We start from the raw sequence: 26,638 nt of genomic DNA on the forward strand, positions 1-26,638 counted from the left end.
TAACTAAGACTACACACCAAGTTAGCTCCACAAGTAATGAGAAATTAACGAGTACCCCAAAACATCAACTGGCAGCATAGGTTGAAAGCGCAGAAGACCCCTCTCACACGTTAGCGTAAAAAACAGTAATGGTACAACTATGAAATTCCTGCTGTTTGCAGTTAAGAGCACATAACTTTCCTCATTCTGGATATTATATTTTTAATGTGTGAAAATCATGCTGTTTCCTCAAAATATAATAGACACTAGATATGTCAGATATGTTAACATTAGTGCAAATACTCAGAAGACTGCAGTGTGAACAGGCAAAACATCACTCATAAACTGTCAACTTCTGTCAGCTGTCACCAAGTCCCACTGAAACTCTAAACACATGTCAAACTGATTACCAAAGCATTGATCAGAGAGACTGACAAACGCTTGCACAGTTTATTTAGCACCATAAATACACAGTGTATAGCTGTCATACCTTAAAACGAGTTGACATTCCCGTCAGCCTCAGCTGTACTTTGTGTTTAGTGCTAAACATTACCCCTCCCCCCAAACACCAGCATGTTAATATTGTGATCATTATCATTGATCAATTTGAGCATGTTGAGCATATGTGAGCATTTAGTTCAAAGCATGGCTGTGCCTATGCTTTGCAGAGCTTATAGCTACAGGTAATTGGCATAAATTTAGCTCTTCTGTGAACAGAGCTCTGTGGGATAGACAGGTGTGGGCCTTTCTACGACAGTCAGGCAGTTTAATTTGGCACACAGCGTGCTAGTTGTAACAATGGATGGTCAAGGAAACAGTTTGAGCTCAATGTAGATTTGTCAAAGTTAACGGCCTAAATGAGACAACAAAGCTCTGTGAAACTCAGTTCTGTACTAAGAATACTGAATGATAAAATAGCTGGTGAAAGAAAAGGAGATGTTAATGGAAAACAGGAGGGAGAAACAAAGAGAAGGGTGAAGAAGTGTTGATGTGAAAAAAGAAGGAAGGAGCTGCATGACTAAAGTAATGGGAGTCACAGAACTAGCATTGGAGATGAGGTCTAATCACACAGCTCAAGTGAAAACACCTGTGCTGTTTTACTGTGGGTGTAGGGGCTTGATATATTGAATGTAGACGAATTAACAGCAAGAGAGAGAATAGGTGAAGCAGTATGACCTGTAAGAGCAGAGCTGTGTCTAAAATCACCTCTTATTTACTATATAGCACTCTATTTACTGTCTGCCACTTTATTTGAGTGTGAATTTTATGCTCTATGTAGTGCTCTCAAAAATGTCAAACGAAACGAAAAGTAGCGTCCATGGTATGGACAGAGCCATGGTTAAAGTGGCCATAATCAATATCTTTATAATAACAATGTATCAAATGATGTGAAAACAATGTGACAGGAGTCACTTGATGAACCTACAGAGAATTATCACCTTAACTCCCTCAGCTTTACAGAGCTTTATATATATATATGTGTGTGTGTGAGTGTGTGTGCAGGACTGTTTCTTGGCCAGGAGCAGTGACCTCACAGATTTACAAACAACATGTAAATTTGTGAGCTTTTGAGGAGGTAGGTAGGAGTTACACTTGTGCTTTTCCTGAAAAACGCCTATACTGGAAGGAAAGAGTTGTTCTGCCTTAACTGTGTTGTAGAAATTATTTATGGCCCAAACAGAAGTGTGAGTGAGGGTATGATTGTGCATAATAGTGTGTGATAATTTATGTGTGAGAGTAAATATGGTTTATGACCTAAACAGCCTTACAGACCTTTCATAAGCACACTTTTTACCTCTATCACATCCGGAAGAGACAGAGAGAGTGGGAATAGAGAGCAGCAGAAAAACAGAGCCAGAGACAGATGTGACTAAAAAGAGGAGAGTGAAACAGGAAGGCAGATGGTCAAAGAAAGAAAAGGGGAGCAGGAAGGAACAGATGCACATACTGTATGCACGCAAAAATACCCACAGACCACTACAACTTTAGCAAGCACACACATTTCATCAGAAAACATACCTAGTTGCATTTTATTATATCTCTTCAAAATAAATAAACAAAGGAACAATATAACACAATGAAATAAGACTCATAACATCTCTGAAAGCCTGTAACAGAATAAACCTCAAAATAGTGCCTGCTTTTTAGTAAACATAACTTGTACATAATGTACAAAAAATACTACTCAAAAGTGTACAAAATGCAGCAGACAAATATCAAGTATTGTGCAGTTCCCCCTCCACATTATACCAGCTGCTGACAGTCAGTCATTACAGGGAAATTACTAGTGTTGAGCGCCAGAGGCTACATTAAAATCGTACGTCTCAATCAGAATCCAGTGAGCAGTTAATGAGCAGCAAACAGCTCAGTGGCATAGCTGAGTTCATTTTGGTTCAGCAATATGAGCCAGTCAGGGATCTCAGATGGCTCATTTGGGTGGTGGACTATAAATATGAAGTTAATACAATATAATGCACTACTGAAAAGGTATAATGCACTGAGTTTCAAAAGCGCTTCCTGTTTAGAATAAATACTAGTAGAATTTCCCCTACTGTAAAAACATTATTTCTCTTTCACTGTAACAGCAGCACGCAGCTCCCAAACTAGAAAGAAAAAGTTTTGTTGCTTTGCTCTATTGTTCTGTTGCATGACAGACGTTTTAAAGCATAATCAATAGAGTGAGAGAACACATTCAGAGCAGTATGCACAAGCAGTGCATTCAGCTCTCCCCTTCCCTAACACAAAGACTCACACACTTCCCCAAACACACTAAACAGAAAACAAGACTGGACATAATCACTCACTAACATCCATTCCATACTTAGATAAAAAAGTTTGTTCAAAGCTCCCTCTCTTCTTGAAAGCACTGACCAGTAATAGCTACTGGTGAATAATAGGGGCTCTGTATGTGGAGCCTGGATTAATCACAGCAGTAGGGTGTTTTTTTGCCAAGCTGAAATAGCTTTAACTTTACAAGACATTATCAAGTGACTGTTCACCACTGCCTGTCTGTAGTTGCACTTGGTATCAGCAGTGTGCTTGATTCTGAAAGTAGATTCAGTAGTATTTGACTCGAGAGTCCATCTCCTCTTCAATGCTACATAAGAATCAGTCAATCATCAATAGTGCTTAATTAATGTAGGACATACCCACATTTAAGTATGACATGCAAAATAAAAAGCTAACGAGACAAAAAGAAAAAAGCATTCAGTTGGCAGGTGTTTCATATTCTCGCACTGCCAGACTGACATCTCCATTAATGAGAACATCTGATGACCCCCCACCGTCTAATTACATGTCACATGATCACATGTCAATCATCTCAGAGATTATTGGGTCCTGCCCAACAGTAGTAGATAGAACAAAAATTATAACAAGTGTTATTTTTCCCTCCTCCTCTTTCTCACTTCCTCCGTGCACTCCCTGGTCTCTTAACCTGCCAGAGGTGATTGTGGATGGTCAGGGCGTCAACGCTGACCGACACAGACTTGGCGGGGATGACGGTGAACTGCTTGCGGTCCGAGCTGTATTTGTAGAGCTTGTCAATCATCTTCCGGCTGATAGCACGCGGCCCTGTACCTGTGAACTTGATGATCTCCTCGGTGTCCGGTGAGTACGAGTAAATGGCGCGGAACTGGCACCCACCGTCGCGGAAGAGGATGATCAGGTGATTGGACTCGCACTTTTCCAGCTCCTGTGATCAGTGAAACAGACACAAAACATAATTTCTGAATATGGCAAAACATGAGTGAAAAATGTAATGTATGTGAGAGTAATAAGTAATTATAAATAACAACTTACTTTTGCCATGAGTTCACTGATAGCTATATAGGCACAGCTTCTACATATTCACAATAAATCCACCATCAATAAATTCATTTCAAATGATCACACTGACCTCCAGAACAGCATTCTTCTGGGCCTCATTAACCCTTCCAGCCAGACAGCAGTGAGCGATGGCATTGATGATGATTGGCTTGTTGGACTTGGAGCTTGGCTCCTTGAAGAGTTTAGGACCTTTTAACAAACATAACAAAATGATTAATAAGATAAATAAAAGTCTGTAAGTGTTTACAGGAATAGTTTGGGGGAAATACCCATACTTGCTTTCTTGCCAAGTTAGATGAGAAGATCGATACCACTCTCATTACTCTGCATTAAGTATGGAGCTGAAGCCAGTTTAGCATAAAGACTGGAAGCAGGGTCAGGTGCAGTGACTTCCTGGAGTCTCAGTTAGTTTAGTTTTTTTATGTATTAAATAAACGTGTTAAACGCTGAGCTAATCGGCTGCTCGCTCTGGCTTCATATTTACCGGACAGATGTGAGAGTGGTATCGATCTTCTCATCCAACTCCCGGAATATTTCAGAAATCAGAAATATTTTTTATCTTTAGCCTTGGCTAGAAATGTTTCCGCACAAATGATTGCTTTGTGATGGTTAAATAAATATTTACTCTTTTTCTGCATTTCTGCTCACCATTGTACTCCACTGAAGTGATGGAAGAGGCTATAGAGCCATTCTCCCAGTCCCTCTCCATATTCCTGCTAGACGCCCTGCTCAGCATAGGGAACGACTCCATAGAGCACACAGATCCAGCCCTGGAAGACACACTTATAGGTCAATCAAATGACTACATGGATACACAATAGAGATTATCTCCTCTGCTCTTACACACAACACTAATCTCTTTTATTTATTTATTTATTTATTTCATTAATAAAATAACAATACAGATTCAGTATACAGAGGATAGTATACAAATAGAAGAATAACAAAAGAGCCAGGGGTATATCACGCTAGACAAAAATATTATAAAACACACAGATATTAAGTGTTATGATAGCCTTTTTGTTAGTTGAATTAGAAAGTAGTTTCACATATTGCTCAACATCCTTCCGGAAAACAAAAAAAAGTTTTTTTAATTGCTAAATTTACATTTATTAATGAAAAATGTCATCAAAAACATATGGTGCATATGTGAGCTGAGATATTTCCTCAGCCTTAGTAAGACTCTTTGCAACCTCTGATTCAATTTCTTTTGAGTTTTTTGAATAATAGGAGTAAAGTTTAAAGAACAACTTGATTTTTGGTCTTTAGAAATAGAGAGCCCCAAATATATTCTTCCCTTGCAGGGTTTTTAATAGTTAATAGTGTATACAACACAGTCAGCTAACAGCTAAAAGTTCACATTTTTTTATATTCAAACATAGACCAGAAGCCTTGGAAAAGTCATTAATTATATGAAGTGCAACAGGTATCTATCTGCCTTGCATCTTTCAAAAAAAGTATGTTAGGAAGTCTCACCTCTGTGACTCTGCCCCTCCAGAGATGACACTGTCTGCCTCAGTCGCCAAAGAGAGCGTCGATCCTCGATGACTGCAGCTCAGATCAGCTGAAAATGACAGAGACAAAAGGGTTTAGTACCAGTTACTTTACTAAACAAAATAACATTGTTGTTTGCCCATCCCCCACACCTATTCTACTGTATTTTCACATGACAAGCAGTGACCCAAATTGATAATGTAATGTTACTCTAAATACTAAGTTTACAACCTCGTAATTTAAACAAGGGACAGAAGCTGCATAATAGGCAAGACAACAAAATGACAAATGGATCATAGATAAGTCAGCTACTCTAAAAAGACTGATTGATGTTCCTAGTATGTAATACATAGTTGACACCCCAAGGCTTTGTCACTATTTTAATGGGCTGCGTATGGTTAATATCACATCATGCAGAGCAGGTTAGAAGGTTCACCTCCCCTGCAGCCTGCTGCTGAGCTCTTCGCTTTGATCAACATGGACACCTCAGGAGAATTACCTGCATAACACATGTACACACTAAGAGGATGACGACGAATGTACACAAAAGTGAACTAAACTGAAAATATCGTAGAAAAGGTTTCAGTCATATCGTAGAAAAGGTTTCAGTCATAGTCATCTGGACACTGTTTTCAGAATCAAGACGTTTCGACTCCCATCTGGAAGTCATTCTTAATTGTAAAAAATGGACCGGGAACTCAGAAATTTAAGCTACTCTGTGTTACTTAAGCCCTGCCCTCAGGAAGGAGTCTTCCTGAGTATCTGCTGATTACTCTGCCTAGTTTCACCTGAAACTGACCTAATTGTTTCCATGATGGCCCAGTAATCAGTAATCAGGCCTATTGTTTTCTGGCTGCACCTCCCTCATCACTGTTAAGTACCTGATTAGCATATGCTAATTTTTCATAATTGAGATTGACTTCCGGATGGGAGTCGAAATGTCTTGATTCTAAAAACAGTGTCCAGATGACTACGACTGAAACCTTTTCTACGATAGAACACTCCTGGACGAATGAGGGACTACACTATCTAAACTGAAAATACACGCACAAACACAGCCTATCAGCATGCAGACAAACACACTACTCTAAGTTGACAACAAACATAAAGACAACATGAAACACTAGACAAAAATAGTACTAAAGGTGTTCTTACATGTGGTGGATCCTTTGGAGAGGCTGTTGGACTCTTCACGGTGCAGTGATTTAGGCCTGCTCCTGCGGGATTTAGTCCGTGGGCGAGGCTTGACCAGACCCTGCTCTTCCATCAATGCTTGCTGCTTCCTCCGCAGGTATTCCTGCTTAATTAGCTCTCGTCGTGCCTTCTCCTCCTCCTTACGAACACGCTCCTCTTCTGCTTTGCGCCTTGAAGAAAGGGAAGGAGAAATGACAAAGATACACCCTTGCACACACACCTGCAGACTTAGACAATTCCTTATCCTTATAATCAATTTGTGAGCGTGTGAAACCAAAACTTACCTGGCCTCATCACGTTTGAGCTCACTCTCAGCTTCTTGCTGTTGTTTGCGTAGTCTCGACTCTTCAGCTTTGCGTTGCTGTTTGAGGAGGAAGGCAGCACGACGTTTAGCCATTTCATCCTCTGCTTTCTCTTCATCCTGGAAGATAAACAACGGTGGTCATTGATCATTGAATTAGTAGTTATGCTTCTCAGAGGGTACTCTTGATATTCCAAATCACAAGTTACGCACACAAGAAAATGCAGAAATGCTGAATTTTACCTTAAAGAAGAAGCCTAGCACATTCTTCTGCTCGCCCTCTGCTGTGCAGTCTGTAACATCTGCACTGCCATTTTCCAGTGGATCCTTAAGCTGACCTGATAGGTCGACCTCAATCAGTTGACCCTTGAACCTGGTATTCTCATGTCCACCCACAGCCTCTTGCCCTGAGTTGGCAACATTGTTCTCCTCTTGTTCTGTAGCCTGTGTCAGCGACATTGGGTCCTGTGACTTGGTTTCGTCCAAGAAGTCTCCAGTTCCCTCTCCAATGCTGCATTGGTTGGGGTCATCATGGACTCTGAAGGTGGTGTTTCTCTGAATGTTTCTCTCTAGTCTGGAGCTCTCAACAATACTCCCTGTCTTCTGGTCTTCAACAGAGTTTTCTCTAGGAGACTGAATAGTAGACTTGATAGAAACCATCTTGCTGTTGTCTTTACTCTGTTTTTGCTCCGAAGCTTTGCTGCGTTGGCTGGAGCTAAACTTGGGAGGACGGCGAGCAGGGGCAGAGTTGCTGCCACTGATATCTACAAAGTGAACCGCAAAGGATTTGGAGTCTGAGGTAGAGGATGCTGATTGTGTTGTGTTGGGGGTTGTGCTAGGGCTTGATTCTACCTGTTCTGGAGGTGACACCACACGCTTCATCAGCAGGTCTTGCTGTAAAGAGAGCTGCATCATCTGGTGCTGAATGGAACTAATAGCTTCATTGAGTAGATCTATGGAGTGGGAACACTCATTTAAGTCAGGTTCAGCCATATTATCCTGGGACAGGGTGTTCAACCTGTTGTCTCTGTTCATCTGTCTTCCCACTGTTTGACCTGCCTTTGCCTGGACCTTCAGAGCATCAAGACAAGAGTCGTCCTTGCACGGGGTCTTCACTCTACTCCTGTCAGCTAGTTCTGAGGATTCCTGGGAGGGTTTCAGGGGCAGGGGAAGTGTATCACTCTTTCCTCCACCCTTCTTAACAATGTTCAAGAATGCAGCCTTCCCTAGCTTTAGTCGCTGCCGTGCTGATAGGGTCTCCATCTTCTTCTTCTGATACTCAATAGCACGTCTTTGCTCTTCTAGCTGCATGTGAAGTTGCAGCAGCTCTGAAGGCACTACCGGGGGACTTACCACCATATTCTTCCCCAACACAGAACTAGGCTCCTTCCCTATCCAGCTAGAGGTGCAATCACTCCTCAGTTGCCAGGGAGGGCAGGGGGCAACCTCAGAGCCATCTGGTGTGGTTTTCTGAGAGCTGCTGGTACTTGAGAATCCATCACGGAGGCCAAGTTTAAGGAGCTTTCTCTCTGCAAAGCTGGTCATCTTGACACTAGTGCTGCCTGAAGCACTGCAGCTGCTCACCCAGGATATGGTACTGAGGCAAGGGCTTGAGCGTCCACTGCAGTCTTCCTTATCGTCCCGCTCACAGTCTTCCTTATCGTCCCGCTCACTAACCTTCAAATCTTCTCTCAGTTTAGCTGACTCACCCTCTCCAAATTCACACACCTCTCCCCCCTCTAAGTATTTTCCCTTTCCTCTCTTTACCACCTCTTTAGTCAGCTCCATCTGATCGTCCTCCTCATCATCTTCCTCAAGGTCTGCAATGTCAGAGTCAGAGTCTTGCCCTACCTCCAGCGTAGTGGAGAAAGGACTGTGGCGGTCTGGCTCTCCTGACGAATGAAGGAAAAAGCCTTGGGACTGTTTCTTCCCAGACTGAGAGATGTCTATCGACCCCTCTGTGGGTGGCCTAAGAGTGCTAGGGACTGATTCTACCACAAGTATGGGTGTAAAGGTATTTCTGTTTGACTCGGCCGCTGGGGCTTTCCTCTGTGAGGTGCTTGGGACATTGGTGGCTGCTTTCCTGGCAGCAGCTGCTGCTCTACAGCAACTCTCACCACTCTCCTCCTCCTTGTTTAGGCTGATGCTCCTCTCTTTGGCTGGCTTAAGGATGGCAGGCATCAAAGGCTCCAGATAGTAGCTGTCAGCCTGGCGGTCGGGAGTTAAGGGACCCATGTCGAGGCGGGGAGAGCAACGACTATTAGAAACCCTTGAGGTGGAGGTTGCACACTGGATTTCCAGCTCATCCTGCTCCATGTCGCTCCCAAGTCGACGTCGAGAAAATGCAGAAGGGTGGATTATAGAAACCAGTTCTTCCTCCTCTATTTCCTCCTCCTCATCCTCTATGTGCATGTGACTAAGCAGGCTTTGACCACTGAGTCTGTGTTGAGGCAAATGAGGACCTGACCCCAGCATGTGTTTAGGGGTGATGCTCATTATGTTGGAGGCCAAGCTGTCTTTGCTGATGGAGCGAGCAAGACTGATACTGTCTGCATCGTCTTCCAGGGGACAATGCAGGGCGTACGGTACTGGCTGGGATAAAGGCCTGGATAGGAACAGAGGGAGGAATACCATGTATGTGAGCTAAGTATAAGAATCATGGAACAACAACTGTCTGTTATGTCTGTACCAGCTGATACATTAAATTGAATAAGTGTAGTCTGCACAGTAATTGTGAAGGTTGTAATCACACTGCTCACCTTGGTCTCCTCTCTGGCCAGGCCAGTATTGAGCCCTGATGCTGCCCGTCTGTATGTGTCATAGAGTTGGACCTATTTCTCAGTTCTGTAAAAAGAAAATATAATCCACATTACAAAGAGAACTTCTCAAACATGCTAAATTAATTGTGGACGATTTTAATAATCTACACTTGGGGAATGAACTCTCTAGATAGAATATAAAACTGACTCCAAAAAATATGATATAAAAGAAGTGTACTACTTGAAATGTTATTAACACTAAATATTCCCACGAAATGCTTTAATTAACTTATCAAGTGAGGACCTTGTTGTTTTTGTTAGAAGTGGACATGCAAATAAGGAAAGATACACAAACGCAACTTAGGTACATTTCACCTTCAAAGAACAATGTTCTTCAGTTCAGTTCAATGGGGCTTTATTGGCATGGGAAACAGACGTTAACATTGCCAAAGCATGGGTGAAATAAAAACATCTACATAAACAAAAGAAATGTGCTATTACAATATCTATAGATAAGTAGGATAATATAATAATAAGAAGAAGAATCATTATTATTATTATAATGAGAATTTAAAAACAATGTAGACTTGCAGTTAAAAAAATACTGAAATAGTGAAAACCACATAAACACTGCAAAAAAAAGTAGCTTTTTTTAATGTGTGTGTGTGTGTCTAGGTCATTCACTGTCCCTCGGGTTGTGGCATGTTGATACATATTGGGCAGCAAGATATGCTCTATCTCCTTCTCCTAGGAGTATTTTTAATTTTGAGGTCATTTAGCTCTTTGAAATCTGAGAATACTGAGTTGAACTTGTTAAAGTAAATGTTTCCTGTGGAACAGTGACCACATTTTCTGTTTTCTTTTGGTTGGCAGGATTTTTTGTGTCTTCCTTTTTCGACTGCCAGTTTGTGGTCACTGAGCCTGTACTTGGTTAGGATCTGTCTCTGCTTTCTATCTCTGACAGTGGAGAGATATTCTGCCACTTCATAATCTCTTTTTAGGGCCAGATAACATTCTGATCTACTTTGGCTTTAGTGTCGTCTTTCCAATGTTCCAAATAGGTTTCTTTACATTGCGTTATAATTTGGTTTACTCTGATTGGTGTTTGGAAAGCAGTGCTGTTGTGAGACTGGTCAGAGTGTGTCTGAGAGGGGCCAGTTAGTCTCATCACCAAATGACATAGGGGGCTCTTTTCTGGGTTCTTCCTGCTGTCTATCTTCCCTGTACCTTTTCAGTGTTTGAAGAACTTTGTTTGTGACTTAAGCCAGCAAAAACTCTGCACTGGAGCAGGCGGAAATTACCTGAAGTGCTCTCCTCAGCCACTTTCTGTTGTCTCTGTCTCAGAGGCAATAAAGAGTGAGATGGGCTTAACGTGCTTGGTTTAGTGCTGTAAGGGAAAGACAGAGAGGTTTGAGTTTTAAAATTAAATCTGGTTTGATTTTGGCTGCTGAGATGTTAAAAAATGTTATCATATAGAGAAAGCTTCTTTTCCTCGAATAGTGTATATCCAAATTAACACTAATGATTTTACACTTAAAATATTTGTGAAGCACCACACTGTATGTTAAAGGTCCAGTGTGTAACATTTAGGAGAAGCTACTGGCAGAAATGGAATATAATATTTATAAGTATGTTTTCATTAGTGTATAATCACCTGAAAATAAGAATCGTTGTGTTTTCATTACCTTAGAATAAGGCGTTTTTATCTACAGAGGTCGCAGGTCCTCTTCCACAGAGGTCACCATGTTGCACCACCATGTTTCTATAGTAGCCCAGAATGGACAAACCAAACACTGGCTCTAGATAGGGGCGTTCGTGTTTCACGGCCAATGTAGTTTCTCCTACACACTTGGAAGGGGATGGTGAGGCAAGTGGTATTCAAATGATTGCAATCTGCAATTTCACCACTAGATGCCACTAAATCCTACACACTGAACCTTTAAGTGCAGAGGCATTTTTAATATTACAGTTAAAGTGCTGTAATGAACTGTGGGAATGAAAAAAAAAATATTGATACTAACACAGAAAATTACCGACATACTTCAGATTTAAATGTACGTCACACATAGAGGTTGTTCATATTTGTGACTTTTACCATACTAACTTGTGTATGAGTAGTGAGAATGTATCATATAATTCTCTTTAGTACTGTGTTCTATAGTACGTTTTACATTACAAACATAAAAATGTGCAAATGGACAAATGTCAATAGAAAGAACAAAACAAGGTTTAGGCATGAGGCATTTCTCAGAACTCTTATGTGAAAATAAAAACTACAGTACATTAATCAGTAAACCTGTAACTTTAAAGTAAAACTGTCTGTGTGGTGTTGCTGGAAAACACAGTTACTGGATAATACCTGAGGTCAGGGCTCGGGGGCGTGGTCAAGATGTCGGCAGAGTTTGATGAAGTCAGGAAACTACGTTTGGTGACGTTGGAGATGGGAACATGGGGTCGTGAACTCTTAGGCTGCAGCAGCAATCTCACTACAAAAATAGTAGAAGGGGTTAACCATTAGAAGGGATCCTATAACATAGTACGCCATTGTTTAAAAGAACCATTAGCAGTTCAATAAATGACAAGAAAAGTAGAGAGTGTGTTATACCATCTCTGATTTCCTGAAGGTCCCTGGGCTGTACAAACTCTGGCTTCACACTCTCAAACCACCAGAAGAGCTCAGCAATGAAGACCATCACGTTATTCTGCAAGACACAATGATCAAGTTCAATAGAAAGTCATGACAATGTCGTTTGAGGCTGTTTTTTGTAATTTCTGGTTGTAAAGTGTTTGCGGGCTCACCTTTAGTACTGGTGGAGAATACAACATGTCCTCAGGCTTCAGATAGAAGCATTTGTTCAGGTATTCATTAGAAAACTCCTTTAGTAGCTGGATGTTGTACACACTGTCTGCTATGGAGGGAACCTCCTTCAGACAGATGTCTGCACAGAAGACAACAATGGTCATTATTATCAAGTTAATACTGTATACTCTAATAGCTAAGTGGTAAATCAAGATCAATACCACTATCATGTCTAAATATGAGGCTAAGGCCAGCAGGTGATTAGCTTAGTTTAGCATAAACACTTGAAACTGTGAACTTTAGAGGTGCTAGTAGGCTGATTTGTGTACCTTACCCTTACAGCTAGCCAGACTAGCTGTTTCCCCCTCCTTCCAGTCTTAAAACTGAGCTAAGCTCCTGGCTCTAGCTTTATATTTAGTGTCCAGACATGAGAGTGGTATCGATCTACTCATCTAACTCTCAGCAAATAAGCGTATTTCCCAAAATTGAAAACTTAGGCAACATCATATAACCTTCGACAACATAGTGGTGGACTATGGCTCCAGGGAGTGAACAACTATAGTATCTTGTACCTTTCTTCAGAGGATCTAGCAGTCCCATGCTACCATACCTTCCAGTCTAATGAGTTCTGGGCAATAGAAGTGGATCAAAGCCAGCAGAGCCGTGCCGTCAGACATATCCTTCAACAGGTCATCCAACAGAGGGAAGTGCTGAAGTGTCCGACCTGACAGGTGATCTCTGCGGTAACGCACCTACACAGCAAGAGAGGGAATAAGTTTAAACAAAGTACCCAAATGTATCTAATCAGAACACTGAGTCACATGCTCACTTGTCACACACAAACACAGCATTTCTCACTACCAGTAATTCTCTGGCTCTCTTTAACACATATACTGTAGAGTAGGTATCTGTAACTATTTATCTGGTATCAGATTATGTCAGGTGTAGCTTTTCAAAGGCTTAGAGAGGAGCACCTTGTGCATCTGACCTGTCATGGATGTTAACCACTTTCAGGTATAATAATTTAACTAAGACTAAGGTGGGTTTAGTAGTTGGTTTATGTGATAAATGATTAAAAAAAGGGAAAAACAATAAAGGTCAGGATGAAATTAAGACAAGGGTCAATGGTCAGTACATTACCATGTGAGAGAACTCCACAGGCTCCAATAAGCAGTGGGCCAGAGCATGCAATATATCAGGCTGGTGAGGGAAAAGAGAAATGATTGGGAGGAAGTTAATGAAATGAAGCAAGCCGTGACTGGATGAGTGGACATTTTTAAACAGTGGACTCCAGACAGATTACTTTATGGCAACAATGAGTTAGAACTGCCTGGTAGTTCACTTCAGCTTTGGTGGATAAAAAGTGAAAGTGATGAGAAAAAATTGATGAATGTGAAAGCTCAGCTGAAAATTGAAGGAACTGCTTAAGGATTTCATGCAAAGTAAAAGCAAATGAGCAGGGAAAAAAGTCTTATGAACTTGTTATTTCTTCCTTTGCCACCAAGGGGCACTGTGTCATCTTCATTGTATACATCATTGTATTTATACAGTACATCACTGCATTCTCTGTAAAACTGTATTTAAACCATGTTGGGCTTTTTTTGCTGTGTATCACATTAGCTATTATTTTTAGTTTGGCTCCTTTTTGTGCTGTCTGACACACACACACCTCAAACAGACATATACATACGCTCACACAGGCGGTTGCGAGCGGTTGCACTTACAGGTACAAGCTTCCAGTACCATTTGGAGGGAGACTAGTATCCAAGAAGCAAGAAGGGGAGTAAAGTTTGGGGAGACACAAACAGGAAGAGCAGCACACAAGTCAAGGGTCATTTACAGTGACAGTAAATCAGATTATCCCCTGTTACCATGGAGACAGATCTGATCTTAAAGACAACTGGAAAGGGGTAGACAGACAGAGTCAAGAATGTCTAGTTTTACAGAGAAGAGGCAAATGACGAAAAAAACTACAGGCGTTTGTGCATATTGTAATTAAAAGTTCACTTTGTGTTGTCACATTATTTCAGACTAATGCAACCCCATTACCCTCTAAGAAGCAACCAAACAAGACACTGTGCTTACATTTGTCTTTTAACAATACGCCTTTTCTGACTGGTTGATTGGAAACAAGGCAAATCAACATAGTGCAGAGGTTTTCAAACTGTGAGGCGTGCCTCCCCAGAGAGGTGTGGGAGAGTTGAAGGGGAGGCGCAGAGTCATAACTCAATCAAAAATGAACACACAGACATGACAAACATATTTTTAGATTCGCATGACTTACACTTCCCGAGGATATCACTATCTCTAGCTCCTTATGACTCCAGAACTTGCCTGAGAATCATCATGTTTTTAAGTTTCAGTATAAAGTAATCCTGTGATAGATGCAGGAAGAGGAACAGAACTGCTAATAACTAATTCGGCATACTTTTAATGGCGCTAATTTGGCAAAATGTATACAAATATAGGCTAAAAACACAGGGCTCAAGTTGTAGCCCACAGCTAACTAACTAATTCCATTGCAACATTTTACCTCCTGTTTTCATCCCAAAAAGCCCCCAAAGTATGGGAGCTGTAGTTCCAAAACTACAGTTCAGTAAAGTTTAATTCCATTAATATTAACTTTTTTCATGTTACACTATCAATATTTTTTGACACTGCTAAGGCTCAGAATGTCTCAACAACATGGTTCTTATATACCTGGAATACAGACATTCTCCTCTATCTAGAAATATACTTGCCCTGTGTTGAAAACCTGTGGACATATAGACAAAAAGTCAACAATTTAAAATTGCACCTGGGGTGGGGTTGTCTCAATTTTGTCCTGGGGGGGAGTACAGTGTCAGACTTTGAAAACCCCTGACATAGGGGGTCCACACAAAAGACAGAAACGTCATCACAAGGTGATGTGAGGTATTCATCAGATCACAATGCAAGCAAGATCCAATGACTAAACCTACACACCTGACAGTTAATGTACCCAGTGAGGAAAGAATGCATGCGTATGAAATCCAAGCCAGAAGGACAATAAACAAAGGCAACAACATCACTAAAGAAAGACACTATTCAGCAGAGAGGAAGCTTTCTTTCTGAAGCAGTGAGAGAAAGAGACAAAGTGACAGACAAAGAGAGTGTGATACAAGGCTATACAACAAAGAGACACATAGGGTGTTACCTTCTGGTGACCAGGTGACTCCAGCAGATGTTGCTTAATTTTCAGCTCTTTTTCCATGATCTCCCTCATCTTTATGTTCACCTAGAGCGACAAAGATACTGTAGGTCAACACCATAGACTGTAGGTCACCATGTTGCGCTGGTTACATCAGTTGGAGCCAGAGTCTGCGCAGTAGTGATTGGAAATGGAACTGACATGTCGTCCATCTATATATACAGTCTATGGTCAACACAGATAGACAAACGCACAAATGTAAACATTAACACCCCTGTCTAGTTCTTACCTTGTTGATCCAAAAGACCATTGCATCTTCCAGGTCAAAAGGCAGCTCCTTGGAGGCACTGAAGTTGGAAAAACGCTTGACACTGGACACCACCTTCTCTATGCTAATCATCTCCACTGTATAGGCCATCATCAGAGCATCAATAAGGTGGATGTGGGAGCTCTGGAAGAACACGGATTTTGAGCTGTCTTTGAACATTACATCAGAAACATAATTATGGATTTGGCAGGCACTATGTTCAAATGACATTTCCTGCCCCATGTCATGATAATCAATCTCTGCATTAAGTAAAATGTCTGATGTGTACACCGTAAATCTGTATTAGAAACCGTTTATGTTGTATACAATTATTGTACTGCTTTAATAATAATAGTACATGTGTGTGCTTTTCTGCTGACAGTGAAGACAAAGCTGATTTTACAATCACAAGAGATGCTCCATCACTGAGTTGCCATGGAAACAGGGCAGAACTTCTTGACTGAAACATGCAGAGTTCTAACAGCAAAATGCTTCTCAGCCTACACGTGAGACGATCAGAATCAGAATCAGAAATACTTTATTGATCCCCGAGGGGAAACTGTCATCATTGTATGACTCACACACTGTTTTATATGTACAAAAAGGCCAGGGGTGAGCTAAAGCTGTACAAAATGAGTGTGTGTGTGTGTGTGTGTGTGTGTGTGTGTGTGTGTGTGTGTGTGTGTGTGTGTCTTGCTGGAAGCCTGGCATATGGATTTCTTTTTACTTAAAAATGTCATTTCAATATAATGGGAAAGATAGATGTCACCAGATAAACAACTCATTCTCAAACACTTCAAAAGATGACAGTTGGATAGACAGTCTGATTAATGGGTGTCAAAGAATCTATTACATGTAATGATGGTCTCAGAGTCGCTTCAGTGTCTCCACTTGAGCTTAGTACAAATCTATGTAGCAAAGAGCAAAGACTACATTCATATACTGACACATAAACACAGCAAAAAACTGCTGTGTCTCAGCCAGCTTGTTGTCTTTTGTGTTTTGACACCTGTGGGATATGACTAATACCTCTGAAAAGTGGGTTCATATTAAATGACAAATGCTGAGCCTTTGGTTCATTTTACTTCATGAATATTTTAGTTTCACAATCTAAAACCTGCAAAACACTCACATCCACTTGTGCATTATTTATTCCAACTCTTGGCTCATATTTGTCTCTGGAAAGCAAAGTCACATTACTGTAGCTTGTTACCAGATGGCAAGTGTGGGTTGCCAGTTCACTGGGTTATACTACTGCAGAGAATGCACCCTAATTTACATAAAAGTGAACATTTCCTGACCAACTAATTATCTAATAATTTTTAAAGCAGTGTTCATACTTTTTTTTGCAACTTGCAAGTGGAACAAGCTGTAACCCCAACATCGACATATTATCACCATATAAAGTTGTTAAAGTGAATGTGTTGGCAAACTGTACCTAATACACATTCAGCAGAAACGCCGCAACACTGACATTTATTTGGAGTAGTGTGTCTGATCACCTGATGAAAGTAATTCCAACATTCACTCTCCTTTTAGCTCTGTTTTAGTTTCCACTAACTCCTACGGGAAATATCTAGCTGTTTAGCTGCTTAATGTTTCACTTTGTTCACCAACTAGTAGCTAACTTTGTCAATCTAGCGTTTGGTGCTGGGCAGGTACAACTAGATATTGTTCGAAAAACGGTTTTGGCTTTTTAAGATGCAATTAACGATAGCATATATTAACGTTAAAACAAAGTTTGAAAGGAAGGAAATCAAATATAGCCTATAGACAGATTACAGGTTTCAGAATACATTAGGCTAGGTTAAGATACAAAGTACTAATATGCTGAGTTAATGTTTGTCTATAACTACATTAAGATTAAGATACCAACCATTTTGATGGGAGCCGAGCTGAGGTCCAGATCAGAGACAGGTGTGTTGTCTGTCTGCAGGACATAGATGCCTTTCCTGGACAGGGCCTGGATAACAGACTGGTGATTTTGGAGAGAGGCGGCATGCTCAGCGTGTAGGATAAGCCCACACACCCGGCAGTACAGCTCTCCAGACAGCAGCAGGCGGATGATGGGGGGCTTGATGTGTTCTTGCTCATACTGGTCGGTATAGAAGGGGTCCCGCAGGTCTGCAGGGATGTGATCTGGAAAGAATGACAAGCATGCATGTATTATTATATTAATGTCTACTTCATGAGACATTCAGGGTTAGCCAGTGAGGTTTTTTTTACCTATTAAAGTTGTATTAAGTCAGAAATCACACCATGCATCCACATTCAAACTATTTTTGTGCAGACACGTGTCTACCAATGCCTCACTATGTTATGTAACAGAGAAGCTTCCAAGACACAGACTTTCAAGGTATTAGACTGTCTAAGAAGAAACCAGTGCAAGAGGAGAGCACTGAGACAAAGTCAATGGTTAAACAGCATGCTAGGTAGCAACCCTGAAGGCCAATAGGTGGACCAGAGGCTTTAAGCCAACAAGCTAACAGGAATTAGTGGTGATACTTAAGCTGATGGTGTTGTCCCAGCCAGCCTGGTGTTTTCCTGTTCATGGACACAGACATGGGGCAGCTATTTTTATATGCCTTGGACATGTTAATCCAGAGTTAAGGCCTGAAGCACTCATGAAATTTAGCTTCTAGCACTTTCTGGGTAGATTTAGGCAGGAATAAAGAGGCTGTCTGATAGAGTTAGCAACTGGTATAGTTATGCATATGATGAGGACAAAAGAAAAGACAAAAAGAGAAATTGGAATTAAAATAGTTTTGTCCACCACAACAGTCAGTATTGATTAGATTTTACCATCCTGATAAATTAAAGAGATATAGGGACATGCCCACTCCAGTCAACATAGCTTGAAGGAATAGTTAAATATTTTGGCAAATAAGCTTATTCTCTTTCTTACCAAGATTTGAAAAAAATTAAAATATCGATACCACTCTCATGTCTTTACGCTAAGTATGAAACTACAGCAGCCGATTAGCTTACAAGACATAGTCACAAATTGCCATTTTTACACTTTTGTTTTTGTTGTGAGTAAAACAACTAGACATATAACATGTTAAATAGTGAGCTTCAGAGGTGCTGGTTGGCAGATTTTTTTTAACCTTTGGTCAGAGCCAGGCTAGTTTCCCGGCTTCTTCTAGTCTTTATGCTAAGCTAGGCTAACCGCCTGCTGGCTCTAGGTTCACAGTTAAAGCATAGACATGAAAGTAGTATTAATCTTCTCATCTAATTCTTGTCAAACTATTTCTTTGACAATAGAGCAAGCCACATAGGCAGCCAGACTGTTTTAAACCTCCATTAGATTGTGCTGTGCTACGTTCTGGTGCTACTTTGACCTACCATAAAAACTGTAGTTGTGCACACACAGTGTTTTATAATGCATAATGGCCATTTTGTAAACATTCACCATTGGTTTCACTATCAAAATAAGTGGTTTTGAAAAACTGGGTTGTGTCTGTCAAAGTCATGAGTCTCAAGATCTCAGAAATGACACACATTAATAAAAATGTATCTTAAATGATAAGAATCAAGACCAAAACTAAGGAAATAAGATGTAGGCTTTAGAATACCCACATTTAAAAAGAGGATAAATGATGACACAATAATATTCAACCACTTAACAACAGCATCTTTTCTCATTTTGCTTCACATAGAAGCCAGCTGACTGAGACTAAATAAGAGATCCATTAGTGGAAAACACACACACGCACACACAGCAGGCTCAGATTAGAGCTACAACACACTGTGAAAACCTTAGCTTTCACAACAGACTGCTTGCTTGGCACAGTCTACCTACAGTATCTATCTCACTCTCTGCTGTTGTATAGTGCTGCCATATGGCCATGAGAATCCCAGATCATGTGAGAAAATGCTTGTTATACATCCTTCCATGTCTGTCATGAGCTTTCTCATTTGTGTTTCTCAAAAAGCAAAACAAAAGCAAATCTTGCATGTCTTCCTCCCTTCCTCCCACTTCCTCAGCCTCAGCTGTCCCAGAATGCCCTCTCATCCTCCCTGGTTGCCATGGAGATGGTGATGGGGGATGCCAGCATGGCCGGAGGTGGGGGCTGGGTTGCTGTCCCATCCCCTCACCAAGGCATGCTCACTGGATCATTTTATAGTCCCTGACATCAGGAGGTGGGTGTGTGTGTATATGTGTGAGTGGCGTGAAGAACTGGAGGGGGAGGCAGGAGCTCCTCTCCAATCCTAGTTGCTAATACACCTTAGATATTTATTATCCACCTGATCCAAGCGTTAAAGCCCACCCTGGTGTGCATGTGTGTGTGTGTGTGTGTGTGTGTGTGTGTGTGTGTGTGTGTGTAAGAGAGAAATCAAGAGGAGGGGGTGCAGGGAAAGCCTTTGTTCCTATTCTTTCAGACTGATCAGCAGAGATCTTGCTGACAGTCAGGGCAGGGATGTCAGACTCTGGGCTCTGCAAGGGAAAGACTCTCTCCAATAAGAAGGCTTAATGGAGTATCTTGGGAAAACATAGCCTTTAAGCCAATGCACCCTATGGGCACACTCAGAAGTCTGACCCTGCAGAAAAAATAAAGTCTTTATGCTTCATATTTTAGCTAATGGTGTGGTTATTATTCTAACAATAATTCTAAAACATAATTTGGGAAAGAGGAAAGTTTGGCAAAGGTATGTGAAATATGAAACAGTCAGGCTGATCAAGCTTGTCAATATATTTGAGAGCTTCTCACAGCTGTTTGAATGCTTAAATGACAAACTTAAAAGTACAAGAATTTATTCCATCTCTAATCAGAAATAAAATAAAGATGAAGTAACTAATGGCCCTGGTTTCTGGTAATAACATTTAGAAGAGATTTCAAGGTTTCTCCAAAGGCCATCAATAAAACTCATGAGTCTAAACAAACAGGCTGTGTTGAACAAAGAAGCCACAAGCCTTCAGGTCCAATCCCATTAAACATTTAAAACATGTGACTGGCTGACTTTCACACCAGCACACACAGACAACACAGTCCTCCCAGCACTGCTGTGTTGGTTGGTTTGCATGCTAATCTAATTAGAGTGTTTTGGTTCTTCTGACCTCCACACTGACTGTCAATGACCAGGGATTGTATGACAGAAAACAAACATAAAACAGACACATTGTATTTCAACATGAGATACTGTTTCAAAACAGGAACACACCACTGATAACTGTTGGGCTGTTTATTGTAGATATTATAGGATTAACAGGAATATAGCATTCTAAAGCTTTTTAAGTATATATAAAATGCAATTCTGGATTCAGTGCATCAGGTGTCTGTAGGCAGTTTGCCCAAATGCTGCACAGTCCCAGTTATCTGCATTACCTACTATAGACTCAGGATTACCACATAATTCACCAATATGTTGCGAAGAACAGATGAACTAAAATATATTCATAAGCTCCAGTCAATTAACTGTTTTACGGTATCATAGCCTGTTAACCAAAATATTTAATTCCTGCCTAAACCTAAATTCCATATCTGCATCATTGTGATGGTAACACTGAATAAGCAAGTAAGATGTGAGAGAAAGTTGAGTACTAGTCGTGAGTAGGATGCACCAATCCAATATACCGGAATCAGTATCCGCGTTGGTACTGACTGATCCACAGAAAATGCAGTTTCTTTGTCACTGACATTATAAAATTCAGTGTTTCCGCAATCAGTTACATTCATTTAATCATGGCAGGCCGCCAAGACATTTTGACATGCCACAGTAATCCCTGGCCTCATGTTAACTCACATTAAAATTATTCTTTGCAGTGAGGTATACAGAATTTAAATGTCGGAGAAAAGAGCACTGGCATCAGATCGGTACTGGAATCAGTATAAAACGTTGGATCTAGAGCTGTAACAATTAGTCGATCAACAGAAAATGAATCAGCAACTATTTTCATAATCAATTAATTGTATCAGTCACTTTTCAAGCAAGAATGCCAAACATTTCCTGATTCCAGCTCCTTAATTGTGAGGATTTGATGCTTTTCTTTGTGTTATTTGATCGTAAACTAAATATATTTGGGTTTTGGACTATTGGTCGTACAAAATAAGCAATGTGAAGACGCCATCTTAGGCTTCAAGAAACTGTGATTTTTCACTAGTTTCTAACTGGTCTAATTTTGTAGACAAAGTGACAAAATAATTGGCAGATAAATCGATAATGAAAGTAATCATTAGTTGCAGCCCTACACAACATTAAGATGAGCAGGCAAAAAGTCTGAGTAGCATCACTGGCACCTCCAAAGGAAATCAGTGTGAAGCAGGAAGGACTGATAGCTTATCAATTTATTCAGTATGAAGGAGGGTTGCGGAAGGTAAACAAAAATTCTAGTAAGGTTAGGTGAAAATGTATATCTAAAGTGGTATCTACGTGTATTCAAAAAAGCTAAGCTACAGTGCAAAACTAAATGTACTGTACCATCTCTACTCTATGAACTTGTTAAGAGTTATGATAATTGTCAAATCATATAACACTAGTACTGTATTTTCTGTGTGAAAAAGGAGATAGTGTAGTTCGTGCAAGAAATCAGTCTCTTGCTGTAAAAGGCTTCCAGGTGTCCCTGGCACACTGACGTCAGGAGGCGCCAATCAGATTAAGGGAAGCAGGAAGCTAGATGGGGGAAAAGGTGATGGTTTGGTGTTTATTATGGGCATCTGATCTCTGCCCTGGAACAACATAGTGTTGGGTAACAAGAGAGGTAAAGCTTTGACCAGCAAGACAGCGCTCAGGGTATTTTCAACATCGGGGTTAAGCATAAATATGCTCCAGCTGTTTGGAGATTAATGTGATGTCACTCATGCTGATATGGTGCAATACTGGTAGTGGATATTTAAAATTTGGGAAAGTTACATTTAAAAATGAGGTGTGTCTCTGCTGCTGTTTACCTCACCACGTTACAAACTTTGAATTTTAGGGTTTTGCTCCGCTCTCAGTGTCAATTTACTGAGTCATCCACTGCAACACAGGAGACAGCACTGCAGGGCAGGAAACACTTACAGTATGTCCGGCTCATAAAATGGATATGATGACAAAGAGTTTTTCTTTACTGAATCACTGTCTCTGTGTGTCCTTCCAAATGCCTCATTGTCATACTGATAATAAAATCACGGAGACTAGTAGAGGCTTGCATGAACAGCACAGCTGACCCCCTGCTCGCACTCCCCAGAGAGCAATCAGTGAATGACACAAAAACCCACATTCAAGAAGTAATTTCCAGACATTTGCTCACAGCCTGGTGATGTGGAGCAATCATTTTTAATGTTTTAGTAGACCTCATCAGAGCTGTCTTCACTCACAAACATGAAGGACTGGACAGCGGCTATGCTGTCATGGTATGAAAACCTTTTTGACAGTGAAAGACAACAAAGCAAATGGCAATCTGAATGATACTCAATAAGTTTGTGATGACTTATAAATCTATCAATGTAAACAGGAAGGAAGGTATTTCTAAATCACATTATGCATAGTCACATGCATTTGACTACATTATCTACTGCAAAATGGTTTTCATTGATACCAAACTGATGTTGATAGCAGGGTTTTATATCTCACCTTAAAACAAAGACCACTACATACACTTTTATAAAATAAAACATTCATTATTACGAGAGAAGAGCAGATGCACAATTTCACAGAGCAAACTGCATCTATTTAATGAGTGAGCTGCAACTCACATTCGAGAAGCTGGTACTAGGTAAAGTTTGGCATTTTCAGTTGAAAAGTGACTTGTTGTTGTTGTTTTGTTCTTGGCTTAACATTATAAAGGTGTGTTGTTTTTGTTGCTCTCCCAGGCAGCATGCCAGAAAAAGAACTGGTGCAATTGTTCAGGCTCAATTAACAGGACTTGCATCTAGCAAAGTGTTCATGCAACTACAGTACAAATACTACTATACTACATATACTATATTACACAAATACCATACATGTGTAGTAGCTGATATTTTATCAGGATATACACATTTACCCTCTCTAAGTGAACCAGGGCTACATAGCTAGACTAGACAAACTGTCTGAGTTCAGTTCATGCGCATTAGATGTTTGCTCCAATAAATAAATAAATAAAAACACACCATAATATGACTACCATAAGAGAACATGATTCAAAGTCTCCATAGTAAGAGGAAAACACAGAGCAAGCCTTACCTGTACCATGAGCTTTGGCAAACAACCAGCGGAGATTTGCGTCTATTTTGGCTCTTGCAGAGTCGTAGAGCTCCAGCGGCACGACCTGAGCCTCCATGCCCCCTCCTCCTGCATCATCATCTGCTGCTGCTGCTGCTCTCCTCCAGGTATTGTCCCTGGCAGCACTCACCTCCACATCCATCCTGCACGGAGGGACACAGAAACATTACTGCCAGTGGCAACCAACTACATTACATCATCGATATGAAGAACAACAACCAGGGCCTGGCTCGCTGACAGCACCTGCTCTGGTGATTATATGAAATATTACACATAGACTCACCTCCTGCTGGTACTGTAGGTGTCTCTGCTGTCAGTCACCATGATTCGTATGCCTTAACCATATGTATGCACTTTTAAATCCCACACAAACACCATCTATTTGCATATTGTAGCTAACTGATGATCAGCTGATTATGTGTTAGATTGGAGTGAAAGAAAAGCAGCACTTTTGGACATAAATGAGAGCTGCTCTAGGTTTAGTAGCTACCAAAAATTAAATAAAATATTAGCATCTTTGACAGCCGCTGTAAATTATTTTCGAGCTAGGTCCAGTCGAGGATGGACAGGGTGACCAATGAATGACCTGACATTAACCTAGCACCATTAAGTTCATAGTATTAACGTTAGCTAGGTTAGCTAGCTAAACTGCGCACACACACACCCCGAAATTTCAGCCGACAAACATGACAAAGACTCACCTCTAAGAGTGCATTGGGTCCTCTTCACAGCTTTATGTTTGAGATGGACGTGTTGTTAAAACGCCAACATGCTGGCCTGGCTTCAGCTTAACGGTGAAATAACAGAGGACTCCTCCCTGCCCAGCGACACAAATCTCCGGCCTCTCAGGATAAAGCTGCGGCTGACGGCTGGTGGTTAATCCAATAATAAAAAATCTGTTTGGCAACCATCCGGAAGTCTGTTTTCGAGGAAATTATTCATATCCAAAAGCCGGCTGTTTCATATTGACGCTTGCCATCGCCTCCGAGAGAGGACTAGCAGGTCTAACGGCGCACGAGCAGCCCTGTAGTAGGAGCCTGTCTCTATGGGGACGACTGTCAGATCGGCTGCAACACACCTGTTCACCTGCTGGGGGCGCTGTATGCCCATACAGAGAGACAGACAGTTTTTCATGTTTATTTCTGACCTACACCAAAATGCAGGCATTGCATCTGTATAGAACATACAGGAATTTCTTCAAGCAACAATAATCTATAAAATAAATACAACAATAATAAATTAATAAAATAAAAAATAGTTTGTGAACAAAGAACAATAGAAAAAGCAAAAAGAGAGAAAGCAGAAAATTTTGTGGGGGTGGGTGGATTTAATTTGTTGTTATTGCATAATCAAAATCATTGGTGGAAGAAGTATTCAGATATTTTACGTAAGTAAAAGTAGCAATACCACAGTGTGTACAAGTAAATGTTCTGCTTTCAAAATTTTACTCAAGTAAAAGTACAAAAGTCATCAAAATATGCTTAAAGTACCAAAAGTAAAAGTACTCATTATGAAGAATGGCCCATTTCACAATAACGTATGTTATATTATTCGATTATCATTATTGATGTGTTAATGTGTACATCACTTGGATTATTGTCCAACAACAATGGACAACAATTGCATTTTATAAGATGATCATATGTTGATATGTAAAATCTGTAAAGTAACTGTAGCTATAGCTGTCACTTAATTATCGAAGAATAAGGGGATAGAGGGGATACTGTATAATCCATATTCGAGTGATATGGAAGTCCTCCTGAAAATCTGTGAAGGCTGATGGGATATTTTGAGCCCCAAGTAAGCTATAAAAGGTGCTATACAAACCACTAATTACATTTAACACCACCCCCTTTCCCATACATTGTGAATTTCAATTTCAGCTGAAAAGACTGTTAAATAAAAAGCAATAGCCTTAATCAATGGCATGTTTAAGCGATGAATGAATCAAATCTATTGGTTCTATTGTTATGTCTTCTAATTAAACAGCACATATAGCACAGATTTCTGTGATGTGCATGTGCTCACAGCAAGAGGTTCACACAGACTAAGGTCTAGTGGCCCTGGGTTTTCTCAGTATGATTGGAGAGTTGCTCTAAATGGGTTCAAGACTCAAATTAAATTTTAGCTGTACACAATTAGATGTTTTAAATACAATTATACAATCAAGATTCCAAATAGCCCATGGCTTTAATCCATAGATAACAATGCAACCTCAGACAAATATGAAATGCATATACAGTAGCTATTCCAGGTAACCTAAACAATGCCATTTAGTGTGGAGAAATGAGCATGAATGTATATAAAGTATGTCTTTGGGGCTCCATGTGTAGACTCCCATTCTAGCATTTGTTCTTTTCCAGATCAGTCTGAACTAGCTATTTCTGTCTTTTTCCTAGGGATCAAGCACACATCTTTAGAACCACTGAATATCTGCTTTAAGGTATATTTTGTAGGCAAAGGATATCATAAACAGACTGTTACTGGTCGACTGGCTATGTTTTTTATGGTGGCATCCACACATTAATTCAAGTCAAAAATTTCAACTGAAATAAACTGGAATGATTTTCAGCAACAGCAGTGACTTTGTCTTCTCTGTGGTACTATCAGGCTATCACCACTA

The 26,638-nt window shown here is 40.4% G+C and overlaps 1 protein-coding gene across 6 annotated transcripts; it reads right to left on the reverse strand.

The window, feature by feature from the left end:
• Positions 1–415: 415 nt before the first annotated feature.
• On the reverse strand, positions 416–25,105 carry LOC122865630 (calmodulin-regulated spectrin-associated protein 1-B-like). Of its 6 annotated transcripts, none has more exons than XM_044174323.1 (20): positions 24,717–25,105; positions 23,977–24,158; positions 17,708–17,970; positions 15,814–15,975; positions 15,531–15,611; positions 13,496–13,555; positions 12,966–13,107; positions 12,355–12,494; positions 12,161–12,257; positions 11,915–12,041; positions 10,857–10,942; positions 9,556–9,640; positions 7,040–9,401; positions 6,780–6,916; positions 6,457–6,665; positions 5,738–5,800; positions 5,284–5,371; positions 4,456–4,577; positions 3,878–3,996; positions 416–3,673 (listed from the first exon to the last, which is right to left on the reverse strand). In XM_044174323.1, the coding sequence occupies exons 2-20, from the start codon at positions 24,155–24,157 to the stop codon at positions 3,383–3,385; spliced, it is 4,815 nt and encodes a 1,604-aa protein (XP_044030258.1). In that variant the 5' UTR covers position 24,158; positions 24,717–25,105; the 3' UTR covers positions 416–3,382. The 6 variants fall into 6 exon arrangements, with proteins under 6 accessions (XP_044030258.1, XP_044030259.1, XP_044030260.1 ...); XM_044174324.1 differs by lacking the exon at positions 13,496–13,555 and adding an exon at positions 14,080–14,112; XM_044174325.1 differs by lacking the exon at positions 13,496–13,555.
• Between the last annotated feature and the right edge of the window lie 1,533 nt (positions 25,106–26,638).

Source organism: Siniperca chuatsi, linkage group LG18 (genome assembly GCF_020085105.1).
Source record: "Siniperca chuatsi isolate FFG_IHB_CAS linkage group LG18, ASM2008510v1, whole genome shotgun sequence".
NCBI lineage: Eukaryota > Metazoa > Chordata > Actinopteri > Centrarchiformes > Sinipercidae > Siniperca > Siniperca chuatsi.